This window comes from Myotis daubentonii, chromosome 6, assembly GCF_963259705.1.
Source record: "Myotis daubentonii chromosome 6, mMyoDau2.1, whole genome shotgun sequence".
Lineage (NCBI taxonomy): Eukaryota > Metazoa > Chordata > Mammalia > Chiroptera > Vespertilionidae > Myotis > Myotis daubentonii.
The window spans coordinates 81,994,037-82,004,629 of NC_081845.1; the positions used below are offsets into that span (position 1 = coordinate 81,994,037).

Genomic DNA, 10,593 nt, shown 5'->3' on the forward strand with positions numbered 1-10,593 from the left:
CTATATTTAGTTATTTTCCAGCCAGTGACACAGCAGAAGTTACAAGTAACATTTAGAGTTCTGGGAACAAAACAGGATGGTACGCTGCTGCCACAGTGCTCCACAGCCAAATCCTGGCAAGAATTACCTCTGCAGAGAGAACAGCAAATTCCCCCTGGATGTCTTGAAAAAGAAAACAGAAACACTCATGTTGGGGATGAGCAAAATGCAGGGTGTTTAAACACCCAAAAAGCTGTGGCTCTGGGAAGCACTTCATGGTCCATCGCGAAGGGAAAGAGCAGGTTACAAAATGCAGTATTTCAGGGCAGCCCCTTTATTTATAAACTAGAGGCCTGGTGCATGAAATTCGTGCAAGGGGTGGGGGTCCCTCAGCCCAACCTGCACCCTCTCCAATCCGGAGCCCTCAGGGGATGTCCTACTGACAGGCCTAAGCCACAGTCTGGCCTCCCTCTGCAGGAGGCAATTGGGCTGATCGGGGAAGGCACCATCCCCATCACCCTGCTGCTGCTGCCACTGCCGGCCGCCATAGCCACCAAGGTGTTTTCATCAACACAGACTCCAGTCCCTTCACCAGGAAATAAATGACAACTTTCTTAGCATTTTCAAGATGTCTCTTTCCTAGGATATGACATTTCTTTCTTTCTTTCTTTCTTTCATTCTTTCTTTCTTTCTTTCTTTCTTTCTTTTTTTCTTTCTTTCTTTATTCCTGTCTTTCTTTTTTATCCTCACCTGAGGATATTTTTCCATTGATTTTTAGAGTGCGTGGAAGAGAGTGGGAAAGACAGAGAGAAACATCAATGTGAGAGGGACACTTCGATTGGTTGCCTCCTGCATGAGCCCTGACCTGGGCCCCAGCAAGGGAGGAGCCTGCAACCTAAGTACATGCCCTTAATCAGAATCAAACCCAGACCTTGCGGTCAGCAGGCCAAGGCTCTATCCACTGAGCCAAACCGGCTATGGCAGGATATGACATTTCTTAGCCCCTCCAGCAGCAGACCTTCATTTTTTCCTCCAGGAGTGAGGGGGAAAAACCCTAGATCACCTTTTTGGATTCTTATTATGCAAGTTACCAAGAACATTGCGAGTGGCATACCGGGAGCTTAGCCAATGAGCAGTCAGAAAAGGTGTTTCCTCTGCAGCTCACGCACAGAAGCAGGACTGCCGGCATGCCCCAGCAGGGAGGCCCTGCTCTCTGCTCTCTGTGGGCCTGCGCCATCCGTGGCTTGCTTCACCGTGCAGCAGTCCCCTCCTGCCCACCTGCGCACGCAGCCTCCTCCTGAGCCGTCGTGACTGTTATGGCATCCTGGCTAATTTGCATATTACCTCTTTATATTTATATATATATTTGATATATAGACACAGATATAACATACGTATATAAATATAGCACACATGGGAAAAATATCTGGAAGTAAATCCAACAAGATGCCAACAGTGCTTAGAGTGGAATGTGGTTTTCTCTTGCCTCTTTTTGATGATTAAGGATGGTCTGATGACCCTCTACATGCACATAGAGGCTTGCTCTGTGTATCCTCCATAGCACACTTACCATTATACTAGTCAATGCTTGTCATCTCGCTTCGTCAGTAAACAGAGCAATGTGAGATCAGGAACAGGATCTTGTATTTCTGGATACCCAATACCAAAAAAAAAAAGAGAGAGAGAGAAGGGAAGAAAGAAAGAAAGAAAGAAAGAAAGAAAGAAAGAAAGAAAGAAAGAAAGAAAGAAAGAAAACATATTTAATTTGTATGTACTTATCAAACTTAATTATTATAACAGCTTTGTAATCATTATCACCCCCAATATTACAGATGAGAAACTGAAGCTTAGATATATTAAGTAACAGGTAACACAGCCAATGACCTTCAGTTAAGAAGTGCTAGTGCAGCGGTTCTCAACCTGTGGGTCGCGACCCCTTTGGCGGTCGAACAACACTTTCACAGGGGTCGCCTAAGACCGTCCTGCATATCAGATATTTACATTATGATTCATAACAGTAGCAACATTACAGTTATGAAGTAGCAACGAAAATAATTTTATGGTTGGGTCACAACATGAGGAACTGTATTTAAAAGGCCAGAGGTTGAGAACCACTGTACTAATGCTAAGATCCAGGAGCACATGTCTCACACCAAACTAATGTTGGTGTTAAAACTTGAAGTCAAATGGAAGAGAGGAAGGAAAAGAGTAAGCCATGTAGACTTGGGGAAAGTTTAAACCTATAGTGTAAATCAAATGAATAGAATATAAAATGAAATCTATAATGAGCAATTAATTTTTAAATGTATAGAAAATATGCATGCCACAAGCAAATACATTCTCCCTCACTGATGTACTGGTATCTAGGTGAGAGCTGAGTAGTGCTTGAGAAAGTTGTAGGAGATATTTCTGTCCTGGGGGTAGGTATTTCTATAGATATTTCTATCCGGGTCCATCCAACTGTGTTTCCTATAATATTTCATTAGGACCAGTCTCCAAATCCTATATAATAATAGACAAACATGGTAATTAACCATAACTCTGACACACTTCCCATTGGTTAATCAGGGAGATATGCAAATTAACTGCCAACCAAGATGGCGGCCAGCAGCCAGGCAGCTGAAGCAAAAAGGAGGCTTGCTTGCTCCAGTGATGGAGGAAGCCAAGGTTCCCCGCCTGCTGCTACCAGCCTCTGAGCTTGCACTCTAAGAAACAATGTTGCAAGTATAGAAGCTAACAAACCCCAGAAACCTGCTTTCAGCCAGCCAGGCTTCAGCCAGCAGGATTGCAGCAGTGTTTCAATTATAGAATCCAAACAAACCCAGATCCCTGCTTTCAGCAGCTGAGGTCTCAGAGCTATAGCTGGGCCTCAGAGCTAAAGCCAGCTCTCAGCTCCAGTGACAACCATAGAAGGTAAATAAATCCCAGAATAATAAAAAGAAAAGAAAAGAAAAAAAGGAGAAGTTGGGAGCTTCAGTTGCCCGCCAGCCAGAAAATGGCCCTCAGCCCCTCACCCAGACTGGCCAGGCACCCCAGTGGGGACCCCCACCCTGAAGGGGGTGCGGGCAGCCTAAAAACGGCCCTCAGCCCCTCACCCAGACTGGCCAGGCACCCCAGTGGGGACCCCCACCCTGAAGGGGGTGCGGGCAGCCTAAATACGGCCCTCAGCCCCTCACCCAGACTGGCCAGGCACCCCAGTGAGGATCCCCACCCTGAAGCAACAAGATGGCGGCTAATTTGCATACTGAAGGCGGGTGGCAGCGGGCAAGGCTGTCCGCAGTCTGGGACCGGATCCATGACCTGGCAGGCGGGGGCAGCGCTTGAGGCTGTCCATGGGACCAAGACACGGATCTGTGACCCTGGCGGGCAGGGGGCAGTGCTTGAGGCTGTCCGCGGTCCCAGGACCCGGATCTGTGACTCTTCCCGGCAGGGCGGCAGCTCGCACAGGGGCGGATCGGCCGGGGTTGGGCAGGGCAGGACGCCTGGATTCCAGCCAGCCCCAGTCACTCTGGGCAGGTGAGCAGCGCAGAGAGCCTCTGGACAGGGAAGGCAGGCCGGCGGAGGGCGGCCTGTACTCCCCACATGGCGGTGGTGACAGCTGTGAGCGCACCAAGCGGAGCCTGCAGGCTGAGCTGAAGTAGCGCCTGCAGGCCATCAGTGCCCAGGAGTGGCTGTGCAAGACCCGCCTCCTGGCCCAGAAGGTGCCGGATCGCAGGGACAGCCACCATGGCGGGCCAGACTGACGTCCTCCTGGCCGCACGACGGGGGTTTGCAGATCTGCAAAGCCAGAGGCTTCTGATGTGCGAACATCCCCCAGCACACTGCCACCCTCCCACGCCTGCAACAGTTGCAAACCAAGGCGTGCACAAGATCCCCCCGCCTCTCCACCGCATTTCCATCAACCCAGCATGCCTAACACCCCCACAGGATGTGCACACAACCCCCTCTGATGCGCTCACGTCCTTTGGAGAGTGTCTGGGTGTTCTGGGTGCTGAGGGTGGGCACCTGTGAGATGACAGTGAGAGGGTGGAGTGGTGATGCCCTGTTCCCATGGAGACCAGTGCAGGTACGAGATCACCTCTAGGGGGTTAATGCAGGTGCTGAGGCAGGAGCAGATGCAGACAGACACACCTGGTGGGTGCAGGCGGCCCTCGCTGAGGTGCCTTCGGTCAGCGTCCAGAGGTGGAGAGGAATTCCGCCCTCCCAGTGAAACAGTGGGATAGTCGGGGCGACTGTAGAGGAGGAATGTGCACTTTGGGTGCCAGCACCCATGAGCGAAGGCTGCCCTGACTGAGCCTCGCTTGCTTGGGGCCTAGCGCACTCCTGCTGGGCAGCGGGTGACAGGACATGCTTTTCTGAATTAATGAGAGAAAACATTGATTCTCCTGCTGCCCACGAAGGTGGAAAGTGAAGTAGGGAGACATGTGGGGAGTGAGCGAAGTTCCCTGTCTGGGGGTTCCAAATCTGCTGTTAGTTTCTTTCACCACTGACTAGAGATATACAGGGTGTCCCCCCAAAATGTATACACACTTTGAATACCTACTAATTCCAATGGTTTTAAGCATAAGAAAGAAACAACAATGGAGCTGTTATCTGTTAAAAGTGTGGGCACAGCCGAAACCGGTTTGGCTCAGAGGATAGAGCGTTGGCCTGCGGACTGAAAGGTCCCAGGTTCAATTTCGGTCAAGGGCATGTACCTTGGTTGCGGGCACATCCCCAGTGGGAGATGTGCAGGAGGCAGCTGATCGATGTTTCTCTCTCATCGATGTTTCTAATTCTCTATCTCTCTCCCTTCCTCTCTGTAAAAAATCAATAAAATATATATTTTAAAAAAAAGTGTGGGCACAAACAGGTAGTTGGACATTCCCTGAGGGATCTCAGATTGGAGAGGGTGAAGGCCAGACTGAGGGGCCCCTTCCCCCCAGACCCCACCCCAATGCACGAATTTCGTGCACCGGGCTACTAGTTTTCTAATAAAGGCCCAGGTGATTTTTAGGGACCGAGCCTTGTTTCTTTCCTTTGACACCCTCTTTTACCTGGCAGCCATGCACCCAGTGGCACGTGAATAAAACAGCAGTGAGAGGAGATTCCGCAGCGTGAAAGACCTAATGAATCACTCGAGAGGCCCTTGTTGCACTGCATCAACAAACACCCTGGATGCAAATACAGCCCACAGGTCTCATGGAATTTTTTTAATAATTAAAAGTCATGCCATTAGTAATACCTCTGGGGCATTATGCTTGACAATTATGACAGCTTTAATTAAAGAAGATATACCCATAGGTAAATGCTGGGTATACTAAGAAAGGCTCAGGTTATCCAAAATGTAGACGAAGAAGTTGATTTCTCCTCTGGGACTTGTATTTATAATAAGTTGGTTAAAACCAGCTACCAAGTAATTCATGAATGTGAATATGAATTAGCGCAATCTAACAAATAATGCAATTTAGAGCTACCTATTGTCTAAGTCAGCGATTTTCAGCCTTTTTCATCGCATGGCACACATAATGACCAAAATTCTGCGGTACACCAAAAAATATACCTTTTGCCAATCTGACAAAAAAAAAAAAATAGGGATAATTTTTATTTATATACACTCCACGGCTAACGTGCTGGCTGGTGTCATTTTTTTATTTGATATTCTAAGGGAAAATAGGTCAGTGCCCCTGACTAAATAGTCAGATATTGCACGTTTTAAAAATTCTTGTGGCTCACTAGTTGAAAATGGCTGGTCTAAGTACACAGTCATCTTTGCCCCAACTTTGAGTTAAGTCCTAAGGTATGAAGGTTGGAATGAAAAGTAAGAGGATCCAGCTTTTCATTCTTTGAATATTTGAATATTTCTCAGGCATATAGCTAAAGAAAACTGTTCCATTCAAAGAATGGAACTTGGCCCTAGCCAGTTTGGCTCAGTGGATAGAGCATCAGCCTGTGGACTGGAGGGTCCCAGGTTTGATTCTGGTCAAGGGCATGTACCTCGGTTGCAGGCTCCTCCCCAAACAGGGCCCGGGTCGGGGTGCATGCAGGAGGCAACCAATTGATGTGTTTTTCTCACATTGGTATTGCTCTCTGTCTTTCTCTTCCTCTTCCACTCTTTCTAAAAATCCATGGAAAAATACTCTTGGGTGAGGATTAAAAAAAAAAAAAAAAGAATGGAACTTGATCTTTTTCCTATGTCATGAGTCACATGGGCACTAATATTAGTAATACTACCCACAGTATTTAATAAAGAGAAATATCATTATTTGATGACTGTTAGTATGTTTCAGCATTTCGGAGTAAAAATATATCTTGAATTTTCATAATATAAATCTATAAAGCTAGTATTCTTTTCACCTGTTTTATTTTTAACCTACTCTCTCATTTCTTATCTAGATCCTTAAAGCCTTTAACCCTACAACTAGCACAAAATAAATACATCTGACAGAATTTATCAGTTATCAAATTCAAAAAAGTTCTGCCAAAATGAGATAGAGGCACTTGTCTCCTGAGAAATCTTTTGGGAGAATGTAAAAAAGAATTAAATTGACATTTCAATCACTCTGTACATAAACACAAAAAATGAATAAATAGCTCTGATCACAAGGAACTTATCATTTATGGAGTAGACCCATAAATAGATAAGTTTTATACCCACAAATAGGTATATTGAAGGGAGATACAGTGAAGGAGACACACAGGTGTTATAGGTACACTGGGAAGTGACCCCTAACTCAGGCCATTGTGGAAATGGAAGGACTTCCTGGATAGCCACTTGAGCTGAAATCAAGATATGTAGGTGTTAACCAGACAAAAGGGTGGGGGCTGAGCGAAGCAGAGTAGGGAAGGACATGAAGGGGTGACATGAAGAAGGGCAAAACAGAAAAAGTACAGTAGGGAATTCTGAAGCAGTGTCATGGGTTGTGGTGCACATGAGGGGTGAGGGAGAACTGGCGACAGAGGGTGAATAAGATTTGGAGAAGTCTGTGTAAGGAGGGAAGAACTATTGGGTGACGACAACGTTAGCAAAAGCATGAACACAGGCCAAATGAAACAAGCCAAACGAGGGGGAAAGGTTGACGATATAGGAAAGAGATGTCTTCAAAGGTAACGCCCAGGGGAGAAGTGAGAAGATGAGATCTTAAAAGACAGAAGAGGTGACACAAATAAAAAGCACTGACCTGACGCCAAAGACAACTTTGGTTTGCCTCTGTATTGTTTATCTTTTTGTTGTTGTTGTTCATTCTTTACAGAACAAAATACTAGGCTGGCGTGAAAAAAATGTTAACAGTTCTAAAGAGCATTGACTTCTTACCACTAACGTAACATACCTTTATCTGGAAGGTCTGAATATGCACCTTCTCTAGGGAATGTACTCACTACATTCAATACAAATACCTGCCCTGCATCACTGGATCTCTGTGAATGCACAGAACACCTGTGTAGTCATCTCCTGAATTAAGTCTTGACACCCTGTCAGTACGTCTTGTGACAAAGAGGAATGAATGTCAGGTTTTCCTTCCTCAAGGGTACTGTTAGGAGGAACAGTCTGTTCTTGTTTAATTAGCATTGATTTTCTTCAAACTGACTATTACTCTCAGATCATAATATTTTTTAATTGCTGGAGATGAAACAAACACTTCATTTGGTGAGTTTTGTAAAAGGATCACTCTTTGTAACACCTTCTGTTAATTGGAGAGTTTACTACTTGTTTATATCTCATTCATTTTCTATTTAGATCTGAATATTTTTCTCATGAACAGAAAACGTTGATGAGGGATATCCCATTCATAATAGGGGTGAAAGGGTAGTATTGTTGTTAAAATCTGAAGTCTCTCAAACTTCTGGGTCCATATATCACATTACAACCTGGGCATGTGCCCTGACTGGGAATCAAATGCATGACCTTTTGGTGCACGGCATGACATTCAACCAACTGAGCCACACTGACCAGGGCGTATAATATTACTCTTAAGATGATGTGATAAAAATGGTACTTTACTTCTGTAGTGTTCCTCTCAAAAACAGAACCCCAGTGCAATCATGAGAAAAACATCGGACTAATCCCAAATGAGGGACATTCTTCAAAATACCTGAAGTGTAAGCTTCAAATGTGTCAAGCATATAAAAAAAATAATAATAAGGAAAGCCCAAGAAACTGTCACAGTCAAGAGGAACCTAAGGAGCCCTGATAACGAATGTGATGCGGTATCCTGGATGGAATCCCAGAAAAGAAACAAGGCACTCAGTAAGAATGAATGAAATATGAATCAAATATGGATTTTAGTTAATAATTGTGTATCCATTTGGGTTCATCAATTGTAGCAAATGTGCCATAGAAGGTAAGGTGTTAACAATAGCAAAAATATGGGAAAGCTTTGCATTATCATCTCAATGTGTCTATAAATCTAAAACTGTTCTAAAGTTTAAAATGTTTATTTAAAAGATACATTTAAATAAAACACCTGCAATTTTGAAACAGATGTTAAGCAATTTCTCTGAAATAACCTTTCTCTATCTGTCTCTTTATTCCTTCTTCCTTTCTCTCTCTTCCTCCAAATTTACTTGCTGGGACTACTGCCCGTAAGGCTAGAATGAGAGTTTCCTGAGATCCATTGAGAAGGATTCATGAAGGAAGGGCACGCCAAGCTCACACACAAGAAGAAGCATGGTATCCATTAGGGAGAATCAATTCCTGGCAAAGCTGTAAACAGCTATCATACGGGGTGCTGGGTACTGTGTTAGATACCACTTATATCACCTTTTCGTATCTGTTCTCATAGTAGCTGTATTGATATACTCATCTCTATTTGCAGATGAGGCTTAGTTGATACATAATCCCACAGCTCACAGGAACCAGAGTTAAGTTCCACCCCCTAGTTGGAACCACTGCACATACTCCCAAGGCCATGGTCAGATGATCAACTTGTCTTCCGGGATCTCCTGCTTCCATTTTTGTCCACCTTCTTCTCTCTAGGAGTCCAATAACCTTTAGTGCCCACTAAGCCGTTTAGTACCTCTTCCTTTCTCCAGAAATGAAAATGAGAGCAAGGGAGTGTGAAAGGGTGTGAGGAAAATGAGGAGGGAGAAACAGGCCTAAGATTAGTTGAGCAGCTGCTATCCACCAAGACACTTGGTAGATACTTTACCCACTTTAATAACAGAAGCCTGCATGAAATCCTCATAAGAGCATAATTTCCATTTTTAGGCTCATGGTCACTCAGTGCTTTCACTTCAGCTGTTATACTAGTAAAGGGGAAAGCTCTTCCTTTTCTGTTATCACTCTCCACAATATTCCTTTATATACTGTCCACCCCATTCATACATGCCTCCCCTGTGTCCTCCCTGTCCTTGCTGGCCCCCTACGTCATCTTGTTCAAATCTCCTTGATTTTTCTGCTCCACTGGCCAGATTTCAAGTTTCCAATGTGAGTTTTGCCTGGTTCTATATTTTTCTCCTCTACTCTAAGATTTAACAAGTTCTGTCACTTCTGTCTTCTGGTCTTCATACAGCTAACTCCTCCTCAACCTTGGATTTTCACTTACATGTCAATTGACAGAGGCCTGTCACAACATCCCAGACTAAATAAGGCCACCCTATTACCCTATTAATAGCTGTCTGTTTTCTTTAGCTGGGGTTGACACATGCATTGTAACTGTGTATGCAGCAACGGTTTTTTGCTACTGCAGACACGTTTAATGTGGACATTCAAGGCCTGGGCAGAGCGGAGCGTGCCCAGGAGTGGGACAGTAAGGCAAGGTGGGGGGGTTGCAGGCCCACACCTGACGCCAGGAGGGAAGGCTGGGTGGTGGGAGGTGGCCCATACACGCCGAGGGGAGAATCTGAAGAGCGGCTCAGGCAGGCAGAGCCGCCAGGGGACCTGTAGGCCAGCCCTTGAGAAGGCATCTAATCAGTTGGTGAGTGGCCAGGCTAGAGCCTGGCCCTGGAGGCAGGGGGAGGGCTGCCTGGAGGCTCCTGGAGCCTAAGTGCTAGCATCGTAGTCGTAGTCGTAGTCGTCTTCGTCGTCGGGGTCCTCCCCCAGCTGCTGCTGGAGCTCCAGGCGCGTCTGCCGGTTGGACTCCAGCAGCTCCTGGAGGCGGGCGTGGAGGTGGTCGTTCTGCTCTTCCAGGTGGCCCAGGCAGGAGTTGATCTGGTCCAACATGGAGTTGATGGCAGCGTATTCTGCTTCCCCAAAGCTGTCATCCTCGTCTTCCGTGCTCGGTACCACCGGCATTCCCATATTGGGGCCCGACATCGCGGGCTCGGGCGCCGCAGAGGCCACAAGACACTCAGCAACGGTCTTACGCATTTACTTTCTGTCCCCGATCTGGACTGTCAGCTCCATGAAGAAATAGACTATACCTATTTTTTTTTACATGTGCATAGCACAGTGCCTGGCATATAATATGGCTCAATAAATATTTATTAAATGTAGTTTTAAAATTAATAGATATAATAATAAGAATTTTTTTCCTTTCTGATACATTCTTTTCAAGGAATGTGTCACTGTGTGCCTTATATTAAAGTTATTTATGTGCATGCATTATTTTCTTAGCTAGACTTAGAGCTCTAAAGTGGAAAAGTTCTGTGATTTTTCCTATGTAGCCTCTATTTCTCTCTCTCTCTCTCTCTCTC

The 10,593-nt window shown here is 45.5% G+C and overlaps 1 protein-coding gene across 1 annotated transcript; it reads right to left on the reverse strand.

Annotated features, from left to right (window-relative positions):
* Window positions 1-9,631: 9,631 nt before the first annotated feature.
* LOC132236538 (bublin coiled-coil protein-like) lies at window positions 9,632-10,242 on the reverse strand. Its single transcript, XM_059699661.1, has one exon. It carries the CDS (start codon window positions 10,211-10,213, stop codon window positions 9,941-9,943), a length of 273 nt encoding a protein of 90 aa, XP_059555644.1. The 5' UTR covers window positions 10,214-10,242; the 3' UTR covers window positions 9,632-9,940.
* Between the last annotated feature and the right edge of the window lie 351 nt (window positions 10,243-10,593).

Excerpts from the sequence above, each read along its gene's own strand:
- LOC132236538 (XM_059699661.1), bottom strand. The coding sequence starts at position 10,213 with ATGTCGGGCCCCAATATGGGAATGCCGGTGGTACCGAGCACGGAAGAC.